The sequence below is a fragment of the Chaetodon trifascialis genome, chromosome 1 (genome assembly GCF_039877785.1).
Source record: "Chaetodon trifascialis isolate fChaTrf1 chromosome 1, fChaTrf1.hap1, whole genome shotgun sequence".
NCBI classification, from domain to species: domain Eukaryota; kingdom Metazoa; phylum Chordata; class Actinopteri; order Chaetodontiformes; family Chaetodontidae; genus Chaetodon; species Chaetodon trifascialis.
This window is the reverse complement of record NC_092056.1, coordinates 186,312-212,575: the sequence shown is the minus strand read 5'-3', so window position 1 is coordinate 212,575 and position 26,264 is coordinate 186,312. Positions and strand designations below refer to the sequence as shown.

At 42.1% G+C, this 26,264-nt stretch overlaps 2 protein-coding genes across 2 annotated transcripts in view; one reads left to right on the top strand and one right to left on the bottom strand.

Moving 5' to 3' along the window:
- The window catches only part of LOC139336432 (EMILIN-1-A-like), a 37,655-nt gene extending 14,722 nt beyond the window's left edge, over positions 1 to 22,933 (bottom strand). Inside the window, exons 1-3 of the mRNA XM_070970552.1 lie at positions 22,473 to 22,933; positions 3,169 to 3,294; positions 592 to 965 (exon numbers count right to left, since the gene is read on the bottom strand). Of these exons, the coding sequence (XP_070826653.1) occupies positions 592 to 965; positions 3,169 to 3,294; positions 22,473 to 22,606 (634 nt within the window). The 5' untranslated portion in view covers positions 22,607 to 22,933. The remainder of the gene's footprint in view (positions 1 to 591; positions 966 to 3,168; positions 3,295 to 22,472) is intronic.
- zdhhc1 (zinc finger DHHC-type containing 1) overlaps positions 1 to 26,264 on the top strand; it is a 223,812-nt gene that overhangs the window by 143,706 nt on the left and 53,842 nt on the right. The gene's annotated exons all lie outside the window — the stretch shown is intronic.

Here is a 26,264-nt window from a genome sequence, read left to right as displayed (position 1 = left end):
TAATGCCTAACAAGGTGACCATTATCAGGAACGAATGGAAAATGGGTAGGCCAGAACCACTTGATATGCAGTCCACCAATTCCTGACTATGGACAACTTGAAGGGTATTATCTGTTCATAACATGGTCACTTGCCAAACCAATAAAATCAAGATTATTTATTTATATTTTCATGTGTTTTGCATTCAAAATCTAAAGTTTTTCACAAGCTATAACTGACTTTGCCTGATGGCACGACTAATGCCTACAACAATCATAACCATGCCATAAGGTTCTTATGCTATGGAACTGCTGTTCACTACTCCAGTAAATAGGACAAACCTTAGATACGACTTGGCAAAGAGAGATATTTTTAGTCTGCTCAGCTCACAGAACCCTTTGGCTCAGCAATGAGCCAGAAACCTAACATTATGCTAGCAAGATTGAAAGTCAGCAATACTGTGTACAGTTGACAATCAGTAAATACAGTATAATTTGTATGACATAACTACTTTGTAGGTGTCCATTTTCAGAAATTAATTGACACCCAGCAGCAAATCAGAGTACTGACCCAGACAATAGTATAAATAAATGTAAATGGGAATCCACTCACCACCGTGACCTCCGCTCTGTCCAGATCCAGAACTGCCTCCTCCATAACTTCCTCCTCCCTGTCCATAACTTGTCCCTACTGCTCCCAGACCACCACCTCCTCCTCCTTCTCCTCCTCCTCCTCCTCCTCCTCTCTGACTACCACCTCCTCCTCCATGACTACTTCCTCCTCCTCCCTGACCATCAACACGCTGTCCATTCCCTCCTCCCTGTCCCGGTCTGGGCTGAGGTTTGGTGGTGGAAATCTGGGTTCCTCCTCCTCCAACTGGGCCATTGTTGCAGTCCTCTCCACTGTAACCCTGGCAACACTTCCACTCCATCTCTGTTACCATTTTGTAGGCCACTTTGTACCGTGGCCTCATATAGGTCCGATAACTGCAGAGACATGAGAGATAATTGATGACTGAGGGAGAAACATCTCAGATCTGTCCAATCAGAGTGAGCATCGTCATGATGTCATGTGCAGGAATGCCTCACATCACAGCCTCATGTATTCAGTTATAAAGGAAGATAGTTGCTGTTTTTCTTCTTCATATTAAAGTTAAACTGAAATTTCACCTGCTGAGACATGAGATCCGTTATGTTATAAAACATTAATATTAATAAACTAATATGCTACATATACTACTGCTAATAAATAGTACTGAGTCTCAGACCTGCAGATTAAAACATAAATCAAACTGTTCTCACCAGACCATCAGCAGGAAACATGACTCAGACTTGTCTTATTTCTTCTCTTCTTCAGTGTAAAGTTCTGTTCAGCACAACTATGTTTAACAGGAGCTCTCAAGCAAACAGCTCATCCCTAAACAGAATATAAATATTTACTGGTATGTGAGGCTGCAGAAACAAGTCAACAAAAAGAAAAGAAATACTAAAAGAAATAATGAAGAAAGCATGTTAAAATAATTCATGTTTACAGTATGTTTCTGTTAACAGTCACAATCAGGAAGATCCGTCTGTGTGGACAGAAACATCATACGTGTACATGTTCATATCTGCCTTTTATTGAAAGATGCTGTAATAACTTGCTTCTAAAAATGAAAGACATGACTAAGTCAGATCAGATTTGATTTGAAAAGAAATAAGGACACACAACAGAGCAGAACATTCTGGGTTCCACAGAGAACATGATGATTTGTAGAAGCAGAAGAGAAGCATCTGCTCATACTGCAAAATGGTGGTGCTCACAGATACAGCAGCTCCAGCTGAGTGCTAGTTTTTGTATTAATGTTTGTTCATCTGTTCTACCTGTCTGATCCATCAACGAAAGACCCTTTTGGACAGGGGTTCATGGAACAGCTACAGTACCACTGGAAAAATCATCAACCCACCACTATTGATAACACTGGTGGAGAAGCTGCGTACCCTTGGGGTACTACACAGTCAAGGCCCCACCACCACGGCACTGCCTGACACAGCTGCCCAGAGGAGTCAAAATCCGTGTCACAGCCATCCAGCTACAGGGGCTGTGCCACTGTTTTTGCTTTTTTTGCTTTTTTAATAGTTGCTGGCTGTAATGACTTAATTTCCACGGTGTGGGATCAATGAAGTCTTATCATAACATCGGTCACCGCAGACAGGACTACAGAGACCTCTGGTAACAGACTTAGACAAACTTTGCTGTCATTCAGTAAACAGCAAGTGTTCAACACCAGTGACACCTACCTCCCTGACACACTTAATGACTTCTACACTCAGTTTGAAGCTCTAAATGACACACAGCAAGTAAGACCTTCCCTCCGCTCGAGAAGCAGGCTCTCTGTCCGGACTCAGTTGACGTGAGGAGGACTCTTTCCGGAGTCCGGCCCTGACGACATACCTGGGTGTGTTCAGGGACTGTGCTGACCAGCTGGCAGATGTTTTCATGGACATTTACAACATCTCCTGAACCAGGCTGTCATCCCTGACAGCTTCAAAAAGACAATTAACATCCCAGCCGCTAGTCATGAAACACATCAAATTATCTATATTTCTATTATACTTTATTAATATCCTATTCTACTCTATTATTTTTTAAATCTTATTCTTATATGTGTAGTAGCACCTTGGGCCCATGAGAAATGACGTTCAGCTGTGTACTATGTATATGGATGAATGACAAGAAACAAACAAACAAACTTGAAACTCCAATGACTGCAAGTCTAATAAAGAGCTTAGTACAGCTAAGTATGGCTAACTTTAATGCTATCAGATGTGTTACCTACTGTCATCATCATACATCAACAGTGGTGTGTAATGTCATCATGGTTTAATGTCTCTGTCTATTCTGTATTCATTATTTCATTTCATGTTATTCATTTCTTCTTTATTGTAACCTCTCTGACAAAGTCTGAATCCTCCAGGTGTTCAGTGTATTTGATCAGCTGATTCAAGGTCACTCTCTGGATACATATAACACCCAGCAGATCTGACTATAGGTCAGTTAAACTGATCTCCACATTCAAACACTGACTGCCAGTGGTTAATGACAGTTTTATATGTGTGCGTGTGTGTGTTTGTGTTTGTGTGTGTGTGTAGTACTGTGTGAATGTATGTGTGTATATTGTAAATACAGTATGTAAATGTGTGTACTCACACCACCACCCTGCTGCACTGTCCGCTCCCCCAGCTGCAGGGATGGTAATCAGGCTTCACATAGGTTTCCACTCCATCCTCGACCACACAGCTCACCGTCTTTGTCACAACAAACGCACACCAGTTCCTGTTTAAAACACACACACACACACACACACACACACACACACACACACACACACACACACACACACACACACACAGGCATGTTTCAATCACACAACTTTTCAATTCAGATCTTTACGGCATAAAAACATAACAAGAGCAAAGTCAGTTTGAGACATTTAAGTGGCTGCTACACAGAAACAAACAATAGACGTGATAGAAAACAAACAACAGCAAATAAGGTTTATCGTTTATTAGAGTTACGAAACTTGTGAGCAGAGAGGAGGTCAGATCCATTAAACAGGAGTTATTCTGGATCCTTGAAATGGATCCATGTTTTACCAATGTTTTACGAACAGCTTTTCTACTATAGAACAGGACTCAATCAACCAGTCAGCTTGCTCAGTGCACAAGTGTTACAGGTTCTGGCTCTGTGCAGGTTCACAGAAATGTTCTGTTCATCAGTGACTTCACTGTCCACCTCAACATTGTCACCCAGTTGGTTCCTTTAAAAAAAAAAAAAAAAATCATTCCAAAAACCAACCAATCAGTGAACAGGTCGGGTCTGATCTTCAGACAGAGCTGAACACCACCGTCCTGTCTGGATTTAATGGACAGTCCCAGAGAGGGGTTTGTTATCACTTTGATCTTCATGATCATATAATGTAAAATATATAAATGTAAATCAGGTATTATTGTCATTTCTAACTGTACACAACATAGCAAAATTTGTTCTCTGCATTTAAACCATCCCTTAGGAGCAGTGGGCAGTCAACGTGTGTCGCCCAAGGACCAACTCTAGCTCTAAGCCAGGGCCTTGTTCAAGGGCCCTGACAGGAGAATATCTTAACATATGTTTTTTTGATGGTGGAAGAACCCTTTCAACCCTTCTTGGATAACCATGACCTGGATGACTGACAGTCTTCACAGACATCTCACTCTGTTTCTTACATGACCTTTCTTTATAATTATGTATGACACTGAGGGCTAGTAAACCTTTATTGATCTGATTGTTTTGATGTTGCGGTTTCTCCGTTGGTCAGCAGCAGCTGCACAGGTTTAATGACAAACATCTGTCCGTCTGGGTCGAGTAAGGTCAGAATTGAGCATGCACAAATGTTTTCAGGTGGTATAAACAACCAGCTGATGTTACAGGACACTGGCAGACTGGCAGATTTCAAAACAGTGCAAAATTTTTTAACTTTGCTTTCTTCTCGCACAGCTGATCTGCAACTATTGAAGATTTTTTGTGACACTGTAGTGTTTCTCCAACTGTTACATGTTTTATTATGAAGTCTGTGGTTGACTGTCTGAATTCATGGCTGTCTTGCCTGAATGAAAACATATAAAGCTAAAATTGCAAAACCATTAGATGAAAACATGAGTGTTGCACACGGTGGCCCACAAATACCTACCGACCCACTGGAGGTACTTTAAATAAAATAACTGAAAGACATTTTCACTGTCAAACAAATTTCTGACAGATTCACCGATTCCATGTTTCTCTTCAGTAAATTCAGTTTATGTTCAAACACATGCTGCAGTTCAGAATCAGAAAGCCTTTATTAGTCCCCTGGAGGGGAAATTTCATAATATAGTTCATCTGACAGCCTCACACACAGAGCTTCACACACACCCATACACCAACTTTTTGACTCTTGCTTTTGTCCTGAGGCCAGTGTATTTTTTGAATTGGCTGCACTGGATTACAATTTGGTATTGGAGCCCCTCAGGGATGTGTGCTCTCCCCCCTGCTCTTCTCCCGCTACACCAACGACTGCACCTCAGGAGACCCATCTAAGTCTGCAGATGACGGTCATCGACCTCATCGGAGACGGTGATGCGTCTGCCACCCAACGGGACAAGAACAGACTGCAATGCACTATATGGACAGCTGATAAAATCACTGGTGCCAACCTGCCCTCCATTCAGGTCTGACACACCTCCAAACTGTGGAATAGGCAGAAAGCATCACAGCAGACCCTTCATATCCTGGAGAATGTGAGGGGTCAAAGTAAAAATGGAAATCACAGGCTGATCCAACTTGCATGAATTTCATCACGGCGACTCATAATGTGATTCAGTAGTGCGTGAGGCTCCCGTGTGCCTGTATGCACTCCCGACAACATCTGGGCATGCTCCTGACGAGTCAACGGATGGTGTCCTGGGGAATCTCCTCCCAGACCTGGATCAGTCAAAGGTGCTCAGTGTAAACCTGCTCTCATGTATGAAGAGAACAGGGCACCAGTGTTGGACCTTCCAATTCTGGTGTTCTCTAGCAAATGCCAAATTGAGCTGCACATTGCTGGGCTCTTAGCACAGGTCCCACTAGAGGACGTCAGGCCCTCATGCCACCCTCATGAAGAAACATGCACACCAGTAACCTGCTGGAGGTCATTTTGTAGGGCTCTGGCAGTGCTCCTCCTGTTCCTCCCTGCACAAAGGAGCAGATACCGGTCCTGCTCCAGTTGATGCCCTTCTATGGCCCTGGACAGCTCTTCTTGTGTAACGGCCGGCCTTCTGGTATCTCCTCCATGCTCTTGAGACTGTGCTGGAAGACACAGCAAACCTTCTTGTATCTGCACATATGGATGTGCCATTCTGGAGGAGCTGGACTACCTGTGCAACCTGAATGGGCTGCAGGTACCACATTATGCTACCAGCTGTGACAAGGACACTAAAAGAACTCAAAACTAGAGAATCAGTCAGGAAGGATAAGGAGAGAGCAATTGTCTGTGGCCACCACATACAAAATCATTCCCTTTATGGGGGTTGAATTGCTTTTGCCTCTCCATTGCACTTGTCACTTTCATTTGCAGGTATAACTAAGTCACAATCACTTGTGCTTCCTGAGTGGACAGATTGATATTCCTGAAGTTTAACTGACTTGGTGTTATACTGTGATGATTAAGTGTTCCCGTAATTTTTTGAGCAGTATATATTGAGTCAAATTCATGTTACGTAGCCGATTCTGATTCTGATTTGATTCTGATGCCATCAGCGTGACAAAGTGCTGAGTGTTGCTTTTGCAATAAGCATTTTTTCTGATTGCAGAGAGTTAAAAGTGCTACAAAAAAAAGGGGGGTTTGCCTTGGGTCTACCAGGTAACAGCAGTCAGCTAGAGTAAGCCTGTTCATCAGAAAAAAATAACAGCTTTGTCAGGCTGTTACTACTTAAAAAGTATGTAAGTGTAAGTGTAAGTGTTTCTATATACAAAGCACTTCAAAATCAGAAAATTCCCCTGGTGCAATAGTTGCAATAGTTTCTCAAATTAGATTAGCTCTGGCATGCTATGTTAAGTTAACTTTAAGTTAACTTCATGTCAATGCTTTCTTGCATCGCAGAAGTACATAATCTGTCCTGATAAATTTCTGTTGGAAAATGTCTCAAAGAAACTGAAATACCCAAGGGACACCTACAGCAGAGAGAAAGAGGAGGAAGTGAGGTTCAGGGGCAACAGGAGGCAGTCGGAGGTAAAGCACATGTCCATCTTCAACTTGCCGGAGCCATACATTCAGAACAGAGACACCTCTACTAATTGCGCCCATCAATTTCACCTTCTGGAAAGGAGAAGTCGGCAGAGGGGCACGCCTTCCATCCTCTTCATCATTAGCCTCCTTGCAGCACTCAGCACTATATCTGCCACTTTTGGTGAGACACCAAGCAGTCTATACAACAAAGATCCCAAATATGCATCCTCCAGACATGTGAAAGACGCATGCTTCCCCTGGTCAAGGTGTTTTCAAAAGCCTCATCACCCATAAATACATGTGGTACAGGCTGGATGTCTTCAGCTCCTGGTAAAGATGCATCCCCTGGCAGAGGGCTTTGCCAAAGTCAGAGACAGAGATGGTTCCACCATTGCTGCTTTTCCCATATGTCACTCATACACCATCTGTAAAAGGCAGCAGGCATCAACTACTCTGAGGAGGATGATGGGGAAACTCTTTAATTGTCATGCATGGACCCGGTTGATGACGGGGCCTATATGGCAATGTGCTTCCATCGATTACCCCAAGTTCCACGGCATATGGAAGTCTCCACATAGGCAACAGTGGGGGGTAACTACTGTAAGTACATATATTCAAGTACTGTATTTAAGTACAGTTTGTGTTTCATCACTCCACAACATTTATTCCTTTGTTTAGTAACAAGTGACTTTAGTGGACGCAGCCTCTTAGTCCCAGTGTGTGTTTTTGTGTGTGCATGTCCTGCTGTGGCTTCAAATCTCAGGAAACGTTGAGTGCATTGTGCTGGTGTCATGTGCTGATGTGTCTCTATGTCAGCCATGTTGGCAGACTGTGTCTCTTTGTGTTTAGATTCAATTGTGTGCTTTTTTTTCTGGAATCTGGAACAAGTAGGAATTTAACTTATGCGGCTGCTGAAGAGACAAACAGACATTTAAAGTCCAGATAATATTTAATGTTTGAGAAGACAAACCAGCTGATAATAAAGTAAACCTAAAAAAAAGTAAAACAAAATACAGTTTGTTGCTTTAAATGAGCAATTATAATGTCTGTTAAAGTTATATTACTTTGATAATAAATGAACTGAATGTATACATAACACAACACTAACTAGAAATAAGAGCAGCTTCTTCTGAATGAAACTTCTGACAAATGTTTGAAAAAAAAAATCACATGATTTAAATTTTAGCAGGGACGTTATCTGGCACAGTTTCCATGGCACACAAGCACTTTCAGCACACATTTTTCACATGGTTACTGCAGCCTCAAGTCAGCGCCTGACCACTGTTTACAGCTCTGGACTAAACGCTGGTTGCTGAACGCTCTTTGTCGTCTCTGGTCACACCACCCCCCAGCCCCCCACCCAAAATTTTTCGGATGATAATCCAGATAGCCTGTCTACCATACCAGTTATAATGAATAATTTTTCAACATAAAAAAAAAAGCAAATCAGTTTGAAGAAGCTTGTTCTTCAAAGAAGCATGCATGTTCCATGCAGACCTCAAATGATTTGAAGTTTGCATTATGATGATTGTGTCTACACATTTTCTTCCACAGGATCACAATTTGATGGATGAAAGTGTCCATAGGGATTTAAATTTTAGAAGAAGGTGTAACAAAAAGATGAAAACCAAACATTGTAACATTGACTCTGACTTTATGTAACTATTTATTTGGATAGACAAAACAAAAGTATCAATGGTTTTATGTCATTCAAACAGTAATTTTTATTGATGGTCTTGAAGTGAAACCTCTTTAAGACCGAGGGCTTGAAAGTGAGCCAACACTCTGTATAACAAAGTCAGAAAATGCTGCTGGACCCAGAGTGAATGTCTGTCAAATATCCAACTCTAAACGAACTTAACCACGTTGAATTTCTGCTTTCTAAAATGATCTGTCAAATACAGATGCTCAAAAAGTAGGCTGCTGATCTTCAATATCCAGGGCTATTTAATTCTGTACGTTAAGTTAAACTAACCTAGCTTTCAGTACGCATTAGTTTGACTCACGAATAACACCAATTTGTCAATTACTGTGATTTTCTAGAAATTGGTATAAGTGCAGCAAAGCAGGTGCGGATAAAAGGCACAAAAGAACAATAAAGTTTTGTTTTTTTGTCAGAATTTCAACAAAGGTAGCAGGCAAATACACAACGAAATCCCTGGATACAGTGAGTCAGTAACTGATCTCCAGTCAGTTCACTGCTGCCATTTTATCCTCTGTATGAGGACAAGCTAGGACCTTTGACCTCCAGCAGCCAGAGCTAATATAAACTCATCGAAGCGCAGTCTCTGTAAAGAAAAACTGCAGATTATTAAAAACTTAGTTACAAATTTAGACAAGCTCACACGAAATCACTTCTTGTTTCTCCTCTGTTCAACCATCTTCTAGGACTGAATACGATCATGAATATGTCATTGTTAATCAATAATATATATATCAATAATATATATCATTCTTTCATCTGTCTTGTTTAACTTACAAAGTACTGCTGTCGATTTTAGCCAATCAGAGAGCAGGGTTCTGCATAGATATAATAAAGAAAAACATTGAAACATTTCTACTAACAATGACTTAATGTTCTTCTGATCTTCACATTTTAAAGAAAATAAAACTTAAGCCATCAACCAGACTTCATAGAGAAAACTTGAGATTTTATGTCTGCAGGATTCTCTCATACACATGCAGTGATGTCACTTTCTTTAAGGGAAATGAGTCATTAGGGCGTTTGTTTGCTGCTTACACGTCACAGTTGCCTCAATTCCAAATGGAGATTGTGTGTGTGTGTGTGCGTGCGTGCATGCGTGCGTGTGTGTGTGTGCTTACTGATATCTGTGTGTGTTTATGTTTGCTATGTGTTTATAGATGTTTGTGTCTGTGTTTACAAATGTGTGTTTTTACAGTGTGAGTGTGTTTACACATGTGTGTTTGTGTATGTTTACAGATGTGTGTTTGTGAGTTTACTGTGTGTGTGTGTGTGTGTGTGTGTGTGTGTGTGTGTGTGTGTGTGTGTGTGTGTGTGTGTGTGTGTGTGTTTACTGTGTAAGTAAACAAAGCTTTATGTATATGGCACTTTTTCAAACAAAGTGCTTCACACACAGAAAATATAAATGAATAAACAATTACCTTTGCCTACTAACTAGAGGGGTCTGTTTTGCATACAGAGCGGGGATGGATAAAGAGGATCAGAACGGTCGACAAGTGGAATATGTGAGGAGATCAGACCAGGCCAGGTTCATGCAGAGTCTAATAAGTAATCAACAGGGACTTGTAGTTTATTCTGAATCTAACAGGAAACCAAAAGAGGGAAGCAAGACCAGGGGTAATGTGGAACCAACAGCTGGTTCTAGTTAATAGCCTGACAGCTGCACTCTGAACTAACTGACAAGGGTTTAGAGTAGCATGACTGAGGCACATCTAGAATTACAATAATGAAGGAGGCAAAAAATGAAAGTGTGAATAAATACTTTACAACATCTGTAGAAGACAACAGACATCTGATGTTTGTGACAGCTCTCATATGAAGAAAACAGGAATGAACAAGCTCAGAAACATGCCAAGTCATAAACTGATCAAAGATTCTTAGCAGTATATTTGATAATAGAGTGAAATGGACCAATAAACTGATTGACTGCAGAGAAAAAGTTATCAGGGTCAGTTAAAAGAATAGAAATAGAAAGAATTTAAAAGAATGTCTGTTTTGTCAGGGTTTAGATGGAGGAAGTTGTGGGATATCCATCCTTTGGTGGCAGCTAAGCAATCACGGGGAAAGACGTTTGATTCAGGTTTTTGTGCTTAATAGAGAAATAGATCTGTGGATCATCGGCATAACAGTGATATGATTGGGCCTGAAAGCAGCTGAAGAAATTGCCTAGAGGAAGCAGGTCCAATGAAAACAGCACTGGGTGAAGGGCTGACCCCTGAGGGACACCACACAGCAGGAGCTGAGGAGGACACATGACTGTTGATACAGACATTCAGAAAGATCTATTTATCAAAGAGGAATGACGCCATAAAGCTGAACCAGAACTCAGCTATGAAGCCAGTCAGGTCAAATAAAAAGAGCATCACTGGTTCCTCTCAGTAAACAATTCTCTGTACTTTACTCATGACAAAAGCCAGATTGAAATTTCTCAAAGATTTTATGACCAACCAACTTCAGGAGTTTGTGACTGACATTTTTTCAAGGATACTGGATAAGAATACCTTGGAGATTGGTCATAGTTCTTTATCTGGTCTGAGTCTAGAGGGGCTTTCTAAGAAGTGTCTGAATGCTGGTGATTTAAAACAATCAGGGACAGACCTAGAGGTGAGACAGCAGGCTGGTACCTCAGACAGGAAAGACAGGATGGATTTTAAGAATTTTGTAGGAATTCTATGGACTAGAGGGGGGACACATATGAGCTGCAGTGTTTCTGAGGATCTGCAGGGAGACAGAAGCTAACATTCATTCATTCATTCATTCATTCATTCACTCACTCACTCATTCATTCATTCATTCATTCATTCATTCACTTAATCTTTATTAAGGACACAAGTGCAGACACATGATCCACAGTTAAGTAAAAAAAATGTATAAAAGGAACACTGCAAATAATTACAGTTATATTTACAGTATACAAAGATATAAAACAGTTCTCAACCACCTATTTTGCAAAGGCATGAGCACCAATGATTCCACAGTTGTGACGTAAATCTCACTGAGCTGATCTCAGGACAAACCAGAGTCTGTATAATAGCATTAGATGAGCTAATAAGTCTACACATGAATTTATAACAATAATGCCAAAGCGCAGCAGGACAAGTGCGAACCCCACAGTCCGCAAACATTTGATTGGCACTACAGTGTCTGGGCATCTTTGACAGCAGTCTCACAGAGTCATTATATGCAACTGTGGGTTAGGTTTGGGTAAGGGCTTTTATTAAAAGCAGGGATTAATTGGGGCTCTGGCTGCAGTGAGAGGCCATTTATAATTATCCTTTTATAAATTTTAATAAGAACTAATAAATATATATATAAAGGAAAATTAAAACTATGCATAAAAATATATATATCTATGCACATACACACACCACACACACACACACACACACACACACATATATACATACACATACATATACACATATACATACATACATACATGCCTGCACACACACACATCAAAGCCTACACACCTGTATATACATACATATAAATAGAATAAATATATCAATAATAGGTCATGAATAATTCAAGAAAAGAACTTCAAAAGTTAAAAAGGTTCAATCACAATAACAGTTTGTGGAAAAAAGAGGACCATTAAAAGAAGAATGTTTCTTTCTTAGGTTTTTGTTTTTTCCTTTCATCCCTAAATCCTATTTTCTTATATGTGACCCGACACAAGAAAACCAGCAACAAGTCGGCCAGGCGCGAGTTGAGTAAACAAGGAAAATGGATTTTTTTTTTTTAATTAGTGATATTCGCTTTTTAGCAGAATATGTAAGTTGAAATCATCAAGAAGCCACTCCATGTTTCAAATAACAGTATTGGGGCCTTAAAACCATAAACTTTGTATTTGAATTTGGGTTGTTTTAGCGGAAATTCTCGGTCCTAGTTGGGGGTGTGTCGATTCAACAGTAAATTAGCATACTGGCTTTCTTTGGCTATTCACATGCGTCTGTTCTTTTTTTGGCCAATCAGCTGCACGTTAAAAGGGAACCACATGGCTACTTATGCAGCTTCTGGTTATGCTGACAACCATCTCACTTCTGATTCTGAACCTGAACTAGAAGATGAAACTGAAGAAATCGATGAGAGCGACTGCATTACACTGGAGAACATCCTTAATCTACAGTTGACCTTAGCTGAAGATGAAGACATGAAGAATACGACGAAGAGTAGTAGTAGTGATGGCGGTGCGTGTGGACGCAGCGGCTCCTCTCTGTCCCGATAATGTGGTGTCCACAAGTTTGTCTTCATCGGTGTGTTCGACCTTGGCCTACTCCAGCGGCCCATTTCAACACCGACCCCCACTACTGCAGCACACCTGCAGAGGAAGTGCCGCAGGTGGTGCAAAAGGAGGCAGAAGCGGGGAAAGCGTGGGGATATCTGGGCAAGGCTAGCGGCAAATCCACACAAACCAGCTACACTATCTATTGTACTCACCAATGTATGCTCCTTGGACAACAAACTGGACTATACACACCTTCTGAGATCGACCCAGCAGACCGTGAGAGAGTGCTGTGTTTTCGTTTTTGTGGAAACATGGCTCAATAACAGCATACTGGACTCCGCCATCCAGCTGGACTGGCTAACATGCTACCAAGCAGACAGAGCCCTCATTGAAGGAGGTTAGACCCATGGCGGCAGGGTCTGTGTTTATATCAGGGGTGCTTGGTCTCAAGATGCTGTGGTGATTTGTAGACACTGTTCACCCCTCGTGGAGATTATGATCATCAAGTGCTGGCCTCTGTTAATGTTCTGTACATATAGCAGTATTGACAATACAGTTGACTTGACTTGACTTGACTCGACTCATTCAGCTCATTCAGCAACAGACTGATCCATCCCAATGCACCACAGAGTGACAGAATTTATTTTATTTTATTTAACATTAGAAATAAGTATCTACATTTGCTCCTTCTAACTCTTAAGTATGTTACCTTTCTTGTTTTTCATTTTTATTCAGGGGCTTTTTGTAACAAAAGAATTTCCATTTCCATTTGATAACCGTTGTTCAAACTACTACAATAGTTTCTGTCTTGTGGGCTATCAGATACCAGATGTCACTTTCACAATCTGCAAATGCCCCCTGGAACACTTGTTGCTGGTTTTCTTGAGGCTGGTCACATATGTTCGTGCCACACAAAGAAAGCAGGTGATGTAGTGAGAGACTCGCAGTTTGTGTCCAAAAAGAATACAATGGGAGAGAGTTTGACTCTTAACTGTTGCCGGTCATTTATTGTAAATTAAAGAAAATACAAAGATAAAGATGCAAATGTTTTAAAGACCATAAAGCCATTTAAAGGGTGGCACTTCCACCACCTGTAGAGGATACACACTCATGTAATTCCACAAAATAGAAAAAATGTAAGTGAATAATGTACAACGTACAAAACTTAAATGTGGCTCCTACAGTAGTGTTCCTGTGGTCATGAGAGACATGCAGCACAAGGTTAAAAAAATCTGTGGCAAATGAGTTCGAGGGTTTTCAATTCGAATGTCAAAGTCATCAACTATGGGCCTATCAAATTTAAGCAAAAGAGAGGACAGTAACTTCACTGAGAAAACCCATATTTGAGTTGGGTGGTCGATAAATACATAATTTACACAACAAATTGGGTTATCACGCACAATGTCTAAAAGTAAAATTTCAAAACTGATTAAACAACCAAAACTAAAAGGAAAATGATATGAAACAGTTAGCTGTAATACCCCCACTACAGCCAGTAAACTAGGTGCATTCAGATAATTGTAACTGGGTGGGCAGAGCTCCACTAGAGGAGAGCACTCCACAGGTTTAAGCCAGGTTTAATTAGATCACTGTGAATGAAAGACTCATAGTTTAAAAGAGCAAAGAAAACTGAAATATGGGTTTTAGCTGGACTGGAATTATTACAGCAGATAAAGTCATGTGGACTCAATGCAGGCCAGGAGGTAAAACCACTACAGGAGTGCAAAGTCAACTCAGTGTTTGCATGAACCTTCCTTGGAGGGATGAAGGCTATCTGCTTTTTTAAGTCATTTATGCCGACATGGACTATGACTGCAGAGGCAGAGTGTTGAGTTTTAATAAGCCGCTGGGCAATGGGTGTAATGACCCTCATGCAGGCACATAGACAGTAGAAGATTCAGCCACCACATACTGCTACATGCTACACCACAGAGCTACATGACAAGAACCACCGATGCTGCACCAAGGTGACAGCAGAAGGCAGGTGAGCAGTTAGAGCTGCAGCAGCAGCCAAGCCAGAGATGCAGACTCCTCAGAGGAGGAACAGGCAGACAGTTCAATAGAATGCCAGCAGAGCATTCCAGACAGGCAGTGCTTGGGCCGCAGGAGCCAAGCCGATCACTGGCGGCAATGGAAGCTGAGGGCAGCAGGTTTATGGCAAGGTCTGTGATGGCCGGGGTGTTTCCAACCACCTCAAGAGTCTGGAGAGTGTAGTCCATCTCCCTTGGGACGGCTGTAGCTCAGGAGGTAGAGCAGTCATCCAAAGATCAGGAGGTTTGTGGTTCTATCCCTGGCCTTGGCAGTCCACATGCCGAAGTATCCTTGGACAAGATACTGAACCCCAAGAGAACTGCCCCTGATGCTGCGCCATCGGTGTGTGAATTCATCTGTACGTCACTTTGGATAAAAGCGTCTGCAAAATGCCTAACTGTAATTGTCCAGTGCTTGGAATTTGTGGAATTTGTTGTTCAACTGAACAGGTTGAGAGTGGTGGGAGGGGGTGCCACTCTTGACCAAGACCACAGCTTTGAGTTGCAGAGAGTGCAGCAAGCTTGAGAAATGGGGTTAGCCTCAAGGAGGGGCCTAATCTGGGGCCTAGTCTGGTTCTGCTCGAGGTTTCTGCCTGTTAAAAGGAAGTTTTTCTTCGCCACTGTCGCCAAGTGCTTGCTCATGGGGGAATTGTTGGTTTCTTTGTAGATAAAAGAGTTTGGTCTGTACCAGCTCTATATGGAAAGTGTCCTGAGACAACTTCTGTTGTGATTTGGCGCTATACAAATAAAATTGAATTGAATTGAACTGAATTGAACTGAATTAACTAGGAACTTGGCTGAAAGGATCGACTCCCTCTGGTGGTTGCAGAACCAGGCAAGGCAAGAGTGACATCATTGAGTGCAACAAAGGCTGAGTACTCGACTCTGTCACCACTGCAGGATGAACCCAAGGTGGAGAGGTTGGGCAGAAGAAAAGTAGTTAGAAACCCCAGGATTACATTATCTTTGTCTTTAACATCCCACTTCCACCATCTGATGTCGCCTTGTAAGCGTGAGTATGCCAGCAAGACAGTGTCCACAAATGGCCAGAATGTTTAGCTGATTCAGAGACCAGCTAGCAAAAGCAATAGCAACCAGGCTAAGAATAAACGTGGTACTAGCTAAGCTAGCCAGGTGAAGAGGCAGTCACTTTTGAGCAGTGTTAGCAATGTGACGTGTGTGTGTGTGTGTGTGTGTGTGTGTGTGTGTGTGTGTGTGTTTACTGATGTGTGTGTGATCAGCAGAGTTCAGTTTCAGTGTTTTCATTTAAATTCAGCTTTCTAAGTTCTAGTAACAGAATGAGTTGATGAATAAAACTGAAGCTGAGCTATGACCAGAGAGAAAAGTGGTGATTTTATGTCTGCAGGATTCTCTCTCTCTCTCTCTCTCTCTCTCACACACACACACACACACACACACACACACACACACATACAGTGATGTCTGTCTCTCTACAGGAAATGAATCATTCAGGCGTTTGCTGCTGATGACATCACAGCTGCTTCACTGCCAAACAGAGGGGTGTGTGTGTGTGTGTGTGTGTGTGTGTGTGTGTGTGTGTGTGTGTGTGTGTGTGTGTGTGTGTGTGTTTAAAGATGTGCATTTTTGTGTGTCTACAGATGTGTGTTTGTGTGTTTACAGATGTGTGTTGTTGTACTGTAAGTGCGTGTGTGTTTATAGATGTTTTTGTTTACAAATGTGTGTGCGTGTGTGCGCAAGTGTGTTTACAGAGGTTTGTGTGTGTTTACAGATGTGTTCCTTTACAAATATTTGTGTGTATTTACATATGTGTGTTTGTGTATTTACATTGTGCGTGTGTTTGTGTGTTCTGTTACGATAAGATAAGATAAGATAAGATAAGATAAGATAAGATAAGATAAGATAAGATAAGATAACACTTTATCCCCCAAATGGGAAATTGGGGAACACCACCAGAACAGAGATTTAAATAATTTTAAGCTGTAGTAGCACCATGGATGTAATCAGGGGTGGATGCATGGCCAGCATCATTTATCACTACACATGTAATGTTATATCATGGTGTGTATATATATATATATATATATATATATATATATACACGACTTTTTGGTCTTCATTTGATAGTAAAAGAGAGGCAGAAAAGGGGGGAGACAGATGGAGGGCGACATGCAAAAATGGGCCATGGGTTGGGACTGAACCCAGGCTGCTGCGGTGAGGACAGTCTTAGTACATAGGAGGCATGTTGTACTATCAGGGCACCCTGAATGTGTCAGATTTTCAAAATCCCAAAGATGTCCACACAACAGATATTGCACACCTTTATGTAAAAAGTTCCTCTCCCTCATCTTGGGTTGGTTGGATGCTAAGGTAGGAGGCATCCAACCAACCTCTACATGGAAGAAGTAGAAGGCAGAGCCCTGAACTTCAGAGGAATAGCACTGAGCCACTGGTTTAGATATGTGGACGACACGTGGGTCAAATTCAAAACCTGGGAATTCATCAACTCCTGCCGTTAACAGGTACTGTTTTGTCTTCAAACACAGAAACCGTAGAAACTGTTACTCAGTCTGTCGCAGTTTTAGACTGTTTTACTCCTGTTGACCTTCACCAACTAATTACAATAATTTCATCATCAAAATCATCTACCTGTATTTTAGATCCTATCCCGACTAAGCTGTTTAAAGAAGTATTACCTCTAATTGACTCTTCAGTTTTAGACATGATCAATCTGTCTTTATCAACAGGCTACGTACCACAGTCCTTTAAAGTAGCTGTGATAAAACCGCTACTGAAAAAGCCTACTCTTGATCCAGGGGTTTTAGCCAACTATAGACCGATATCCAACCTTCCCTTTCTCTCAAAAACTCTTGAGAAAGCAGTTGCCAATCAGCTGTGCGACTTTCTAAACAATAATAGTTTATTCCAGGATTTCCAGTCAGGATTTAGAGTGCATCATAGCACAGAGACAGCACTGGTTAAAGTTACAAATGAGCTTCTAATTGCATCTGATAAAGGATTTGTCTCTGTACTAGTCTTATTGGATCTTAGTGCTGCATTTGACACCATTGACCATGGCATCCTATTGCAGACACTGGAACACTTCATTGGCATTAAGGGATCTGCGCTAAGCTGGTTTAAATCCTACTTGTCAGATCGCTCTCAGTTTGTACGCGTTAATGACGACTCCTCTGTGCTCACTAAAGTCAGCTATGGAGTTCCGCAGGGTTCTGTGCTTGGACCAATTCTATTCACCTTATATATGCTTCCTTTAGGTAAGATTATCAGGAACACTCAATAAATTTTCATTGCTATGCAGATGATACCCAGCTATATTTATCAATGAAGCCGGAAGAAACCAGTCAGTTAACTAGACTACAAGCATGTCTTCATGACATAAAGACCTGGATGACCTGCAATTTTCTGATGCTAAACTCGGACAAAACTGAAGTTATAGTAGTAGGCCCTAAACATCTTAGAAGGTCACTTTCTGATGACATAGCAGTTATGGATGGCATTGCGCTGGCCTCCAGCACCACTGTAAAGAATCTGGGAGTTATCTTTGACCAAGACATGTCCTTTCACTCCCATGTAAAACAAATTTCAAGGACTGCCTTTTTTCACCTACGTAATATCGCAAAAATCAGGCATATTTTGTCTCAAGATGATGCAGAAAAACTAGTCCATGCATTCGTAACTTCCAGGCTGGATTATTGCAATTCTTTACTATCAGGCTGCCCAAATTGGTTGCTGAATATTCTCCAGTTGCTCCAGAACGCTGCAGCATGTGTTCTGACAAAAACCAGGAAGCGAGATCATATTTCTCCAATACTCGCCGCTCTGCACTGGCTCCCTGTAAAGTTTAGAATAGAGTTTAAAATTCTCCTCCTTACTTACAAAGCCATAAATGGCCAGGCACCTTCTTATCTTAAAGAGCTCATAGTACCTTATTGCCCTACTCCAACACTGCGTTCCCAGAATGCATTTCTACTTATGGTTCCTAAAGTCTCAAAAAGCAGAACAGGAGTCAGAGCATTTAGCTATCAAGCTCCTCTCCTGTGGAACCATCTTCAGTCTTTGTCCGGGAGGCAGACACTGTCTCTACATTTAAGAGTCGTCTTAAAACTGTCCTCTTTGATAAAGCTTATAGTTAGGGCTGGCTCAGGCTGGTCCTGGACCAGCCCCTAGTTATGCTGCTATAGGATTAGACTGTCGGGGGACATCCAAAGACACACCGAGCTCCTCCGTCCTTCTGTCCCTCTCCATCTGCACGCTCTCATGTCCTACCACGGCGTGTTACTAACTTAGCTCCTTCCCCGGAGTCTCTGTGCTTTGTCGTCTTGCAGGTTCCCATGGACAGTGGCTGAATCTGGATTGTGGATTTCAGCTGCATCTCCTGCCTTGGCCCTGCCTGACATCCACTGCAACTGCTACTGCTGTTATTATATCCACTGTCACTGTTACTGTGACTGCATGTCTGTCTGTCTGTCTCTCTGTCTCTCTGACTGCATTTCTGTCTGTCTGTCTGTCTGTCTGTCTGTCTGTCTGTCTGTCTGTCTGTCTGTCTGTCTTGTGTATTGAATTATTGGGTCTCTGTAGATAAAAGAACTCGGTCTGTACCAGCTCTGTATGGGAAGTGACCTGAGACAACTTCTGTTGTGATTTGGCCCTATACAAATTGAATTGAATTGAATTGAATTGAAGTGAAGTGAAGTGAAGTGAAGTGAAGTGAAGTGAAGTGAAGTGAAGTGAAGTGAAGTGAAGTGATCTGGGATGCCCCAGGTGGAGGAGGTGGGGGAGAGGAGGATGACAGCCAGGCTGTCCTCCATGACAGCCAATGACTTCCACCCCCTCCAACACACACTCACTGCACCGAGGAGCTCCATCAGTGATAGGATGCTACATCCAAAGTGTGTGAAGGAGAGGTATCGCAGGTCATTCCTTCCTGCAGCCGTCAGACTGCACAACAGAAACTGCTCCAAGTAATCAGTACAATAATATGTGTAATAATCTGTACAATAATCTGTGCAATAATCTGTGCAATACTACTGGTACATAATAGTGTGTAAATACTAGTTGTAAAATACACAAAAGGAAAATTTGAATGAATTCTTGTTTCCATCCACTGGCATTATGTGAATATGAGTTAATTGGTTGAGGAGATAAAGATCTTATGGAGATGCAGGAATTCTACAGTCTGTGCCACCTTAGCACAAGCAGAACAAATGCAGCCCAAGATTCATGTAAGGGGCATAAAATTATGGTTTTGGTATTTCACTTTTTGTCTTCTTTTTTTTTGTCTTTTTTTTTTTTAAACAGTTCACCTGTTATCACGTAGTTACTGCAATCAGTTGTTGAAACATGCCAATGCCTTAAATTCAATCATGGACTGAAAATAGAACACAGAAAATGTGTATGTTGAATGAACCTGCTTGGCACACTGGCTCCAGCCAAACTTTAAATTAGCTAAAAGTAACATTGTTCTGTTGCTGAAATGTCAAACAAGTCAATTTAGCTAATTTTACCAGCCCTATCGTTAGCTCATTGACCGGAGAGGATTCGACTGTGGAGAGAGACGGGAGTCAGCTCTTTTCAGTGTCACGTGACTGTTCATATTATGATTATGTTCATATTATGTGGGATGTAATGGAGGGGAAACACATATAAACAGAGTTTAGCCACCTTTTTCAACACAGGGGCTTACTCACCTCTCTTAGTTTACCATTACTCAGTGGTTTAGCCAGAGGTCATCTATGGTTTGCCTACCTTTTATTTTCTCAGCTACAGCCCCTCAGTGATTTTATCCAGTCAGTGGTGATTTCTGAGGCTAATTTGCTGTCCTGCTGTCTCCCTCCCCCACACAACAACAGACTCTCAGACTCTCTCTCATTTTCTCATACAGTGTAAATGACAGGTGCAAGTTTACTGTAAGGGATGGTTTCACAGTAAGGACTAGTCCTTTACTAAGATGGCCCACTATGTCTTGGGGAGCAGAAGTCCTTCATTTGAGACAATGTAGCTTAAACTGATCTGCTTCTGAAGTTCTGATTATTCATTCCTGTACAACAACTCCACCAGCTAGTGTTGCTATTGAGAAAAGCTACCACTAGAACTTGTGTAAAATGAACAAGAGGGGTTGGAATTAGTTGTTTTAAGGCCATTTCATTAATCTAAATTGTTTGTACTTTATTGCAGTTGGTAGTTGTTTTGAAGATGACGTGGTGAGTGCTGAGAACAGCAACCCTATATGACTATATCTGGATCATATTAGCTGTAAACACAATATAGCCACAGTATGAAGCTTTACCCTTGTCCAAGTTTAATAAAAATTGCTAACAGTACCACAGAAAATGATTATATTACATATGTTTTTCTAATGGTGTGTCTAGTTGTTCTCCGAAAAACACAATTCCCTATATTAATCTAGGTAAAAAGCCACATTTATATCGTGGCAAACTACATTATACTTTGGGTATCTATACTTGTGTATATATTTAGGCTATATATCCTTAACGCTTACCCTTAAAGCTTGTGGATTCCCTAACAGGATCCAGGAAGAACACCAAGACTGTGCATAGTGAAGAAAAGAAGACCAAGCAGAACAACATCGTCATTCCATACGTGTCTGGAGTATCTCAGAAACTCAGGACGGTTTTCAACAAACACCACATCTCAGTGTTTTTCAAAGCAGCAACACACTAAGACTGAAACGCTTCCACCAGATCGACTGCACACCCAAACACAAAGCCATCAGCGAGGAATGCTCTGACTTGTATATCACGAAACTAAACAACCTTTAAACAAACACGAATCAACTCAGGAGGGACACCTCCTCAGGTCGAGGCTCAGCAGTTCACCTGAGACATGATGGAGATCAGACATATCTCTTGTTTCATGTGTTCATGTGAGGAAGGTTACAGCTTCCTCGTCCTCCACACAGATCTGATGTTTTCAGTTCTTCACCGGAGAGTCACATGTTTCTTGAATGTCATTATTTATTCCCTCAGTCTGTTTCTGTTTTTATGTACGCATTTTTTACACCCACCAGAGACACTTTTTACACACATTTGCACTTTATTACTTCATATGCAATTTGAAAATGTGCGCAGGTGGATGAGACCGCATGCACTGATAAAAACTGATCTGCAGCTTGTGTATTGGTGGTGTTCGTGAAGTGAAAACTGGACAGAAGGAGGTGTCAGAATAAAAGCCTGACAGTGAAGAGCATTAAAGTGTTGAGGGATGTGCGTGTGTCAGTGTTACATAGTTTATCTGTGTGTGTCAGTGGAAGCAGAAGGGTTTAAAATCACTCAACGGTTGAGACATTAAAATGCATCAACATGAAAAACAGATTTAAATCAGCTGAGATGTTCATCTGAGACAAACTGAACACAAACAGTATCAGGGGCTCCTGAGAGTTTCCATGGAAACCCAGCAGAGAGGTGATGTCACAGGTGTTCTGTGACATCATACTGACATCGGCAGCTGGTCTCTCTGCTGGCTGCCTGTGACGTCAAACCTGCAGAATCAGCCCGAGAGTCAAACCAACAACCTTCTGACACTCTCTGTCCACTCTTTCACAATAAAATACCTGCTGTGCAGCCACACTCCAGTCCAAAGACTGCTCAGCGAAGCTGCTGTGCGCGCGCACACACAGTAACTGTGTTTGTGGTGAGGTCACCAAACCCTGACGTCACCTCCTTCATCATCTCTACCCTCCTCCTCCTTCTCCTCCTCCTCCTCCTCATCATCACCATCATCAGGCTTTCCGTGCACGTGTCAACCTACCTGTGTCTGCTGGCAGCGCGACCTCCGTGCGCGTGTCCGCCGGCGTACAGGCTGTAGGAGGATCGCGGCGAGAACGCGCCCTTAGCGTGTCCACAGGTCCAGATCGCGAGTAGCAGCAGGAGGAGCGCGGCCATCCCGCTGATCAATACACAATCAATATAAGATATCGATGGATCAGAGCGTCATCAGTGTCATCCTCAGCTGGCGGGGAAAACTCGCATCTCCACGGAGACAACAATAAAAGTTTCCACTAAGTCCGTCGGTCCGCCCGACCCATTATCCGGATTCTGGTCCAAAAACCTAGAATTCGAACCTGAAGCTGAGTCCAGTCTCCTGTGATCGGCTCGGGTCCCGCTCCAGGTCCCGCTGGTCCTCAGCCTTTAATCCACATTTAATCCGGTTTGATCCGGTCAGAGTTTGTCCATCAGAACTTTTCCCATGAAACAAAGAAAAGAAGAAAACGTTGCGACAGACTGAACCGAGCCTAGCTGCTCCTCCTCTTCATCACCGCCCCCCCGAACTGTCCCCGCCTCTCCCGGAGGAGAAACCAGACACGTGCGGCCCCGCAGCCACACCTGCAACACGCCAGACCTGATACGAGGTTTTATTCCGATTCAAGCAGAAAGACACCATGGATTCGTTGAAATAAACAAACTGATCACAGTTTGCCTCAGCACAAGTTTCCCCACTTTGATTTGATTTTTTTTGAAGTGTCTTGACCTGAATGAAAGCAGCAGTCTGCTCATCATCTGTTTGTGTTCATGGCACAAAAGAATTCCTGATTAGTCTGAAGCTGAATCCACTTTAGTCTGATTGTGTCTGAGGCAGAAACAGGAATCATGTGTTATGAGTTCACTCAGTTTAACACAGATTCGATCTTATCTGAAGGGGTTTGAGGGACAAAAAACAGACTTTAGGTATTTCTGTTACTTTTGCTTTTCTTTCCAAATGAAATTCACAGAGCAGATTTCTGCAGCTGTTTGTCATTCAGGTTTTTCTTAATTAACATCAGTCTGAAGGTGCAGGACCGCCGCACCGCTGGACCAGTACAAACCTTTTAAAGTCTGAATTACTGACAGAACAGGACACATATTAAACACAAAGCTGGTTTGCTGTCAGCACCTTTGTAGATTGAATACAGATTTTTTTTTTTTTGCACAAAATTCTGTTATTTCTCTTTTAACTTTTGAAATTGTGAGAATAAAGGCGAAACATTATGAACGACGCACAGGACATACAGGAGAAGAATAATAATTTTGAGAAAGTAGTTTTCCATGAAAAAGGGGTCTGTCAGCAGTACAGCTGTTTGATATTTAAAAAATTCATATATCAAGAAAAAAGTAATACTGTGTAAAAAGTATTAGTACTACCAGACAATTATGTATTATAAGGAGAGAATACACACACGCATTGTGTGTGCGTATGTGTGTGTGTGTGTGTGTGTGTGTGTGTGTGTGTGTGTGTGTGTGTGTGTGTGTGTGTGTGTGAGTGCGTGCCCACACACGCGTTGTGTTTGTGTACAGTTTGAAGCTGATGATGAATGAGCTTCATTCCTTTCAGTGACTCTGTGGAAGTAACGTTTCTTTAACGAGCATCTTTCACATGTTGTTAGAATTATGGCTGCTTGGTAACTAATAACAGACACTGAAGAAATGAAGCCTCGCAGTCAGTTTCAGCTCCAGCTCATTATCCGCTGTAGAAACAGCTGAATAAGCAACTGAGAGTTATACTCTGACTCTTCACCGTTTCCATGGACAGGTGGGCAGCAATAGGGGAGCAGGTACAGGTGAGCAGGTACAGGTGAACAGGTCCAGATATGTCACCTCCTTCTTTTTCTTCATGTTTAAATGTGTGTGAAACTGAAAAGAGACTAAAAGCCAACAGATGTCAATGTGGGCATGTAACTGACTGTAACGGTAACAGACAGACTGTAACACATTAAGTTCATCTGTACTTCATGAGGAAAGCTCCTTTATACATATACACATTCTTAACAATCACAATAAACACTGAACCACATGCAAGTCTAGACTCAGTCCAAAGGCAACTGGACTTGCTTGTTGTGAAGTCCAGTTCACTGAAGACCAGCTGACTGGTCCAGAGTGTCAGACAGAGTTAAAAATGAATTTTGTACATCCAAAAGAAAGCAACAGCTTCAGCTGTAAAGCTGTAAAGTCTTTTCTGTCTCCAGAGATCGTGATGATCAGGGCGAGTCCAGCAGATCTCTGAGAAAACACAGTTGGAGTGAGTCGTGCTCGTCACGGCTAATGTTCCCTGCTGCAGAGATGAAGAGCAGCTCCAGAAGTCTGGTAAGCTCCCTCTTCGTAACTCCACAAAAACAGATTTGTTTCAGTTTCAGACTTGTACTTTCAGCCAATGCTGACTCAAGTGACATCACAGGCAGTAAAGAGTGACTTTGCAGACTCCAGCCATTGTTTTTCAAGCAGGTGGATCATTTGATGAAATGGAAAACTTCAGCATAATTAATTCAATTCAGTCTGTAAACATGACGAGTTGACACCTGATCAAACTCTAACTCTGATGTTTTCATCCCAGTAAGAACAACAAAGAGAGAAAAAAACGAAAAATACAAAAGACACAAAAAAACAGGAAAAACTAAAAATAAAAAAACAGAAAAACAGGAAAGACGGGAAATATTCTGTATCAGATGTCACAAATCATGTGACGCAACAACCCCAACAGACACACACACACACACACACACACTCTCTCTCTCTCTCTCTCACACACACACACACACACACACACACACACACACACACACACACTCTCTCTCTCTCTCTCTCTCACACACACACACACACACACACACACACACACACACACACACACACACACACTCTCTCTCTCTCTCTCACACACACACACACACACACACACACACACACACTCTCTCTCTCTCTCTCTCACACACACACACACACACACACACACACACACACACACACACACACACTCTCTCTCTCTCTCTCACACACACACACACACACACTCTCTCTCTCTCTCTCTCACACACACACACACACACACACACACACACTCTCTCTCTCTCTCTCTCACACACACACACACACACACACACTCTGTCTCTCTCTCTCTCTCTCACACACACACTCTCTCTCTCTCTCTCTCTCACACACACACACACACACACACACACACTCTCTCTCTCTCTTTCTCCCTCTCTCTCTCACACTCTCGCTCACACACACTCTCATGCACACACACACTCTCATGCACACACACAGACCGGCCCCTCCCTCGCAGACCACCCAGCCTCCATCACTCAGTCTAACCACTGTTTTCAGTTTTATGAGGCTTTTTTTAAATGGAGCTTTTGTATTAAACACAGTCACATTCCAGAGTCAGAGCCTCAGGTCACACACACACACACACACACACACACACACACACACACACACACACACACAGATTGGGAAATGCATCATTCATCAGTTTATCACACTCGCTTTCTCTGACACGTGCACTGATACCACACATCTCCAAACATCCCAGAAACAAATGAAACAGACTTTAAACTTGTTTTTACTTTTAAATAATCCAGTGAATTTTGAGAGCTCATGTGTGGAGATCTGCAGTCTCCCTCTGTCCCCTGCCTGTCTCTCTGTCTCTGTCTGTCCCTCCCTCTGTCTTCTGTCTGTCTCTGTCTCCCGTCCGTCTCTCCCTCTGTCTCCTGTCTGTCTCTGTCTCCCGTCCGTCTCTCCCTCTGTCTCCTGTCTGTCTCTGTCTCCCGTCCGTCTCTCCCTCTGC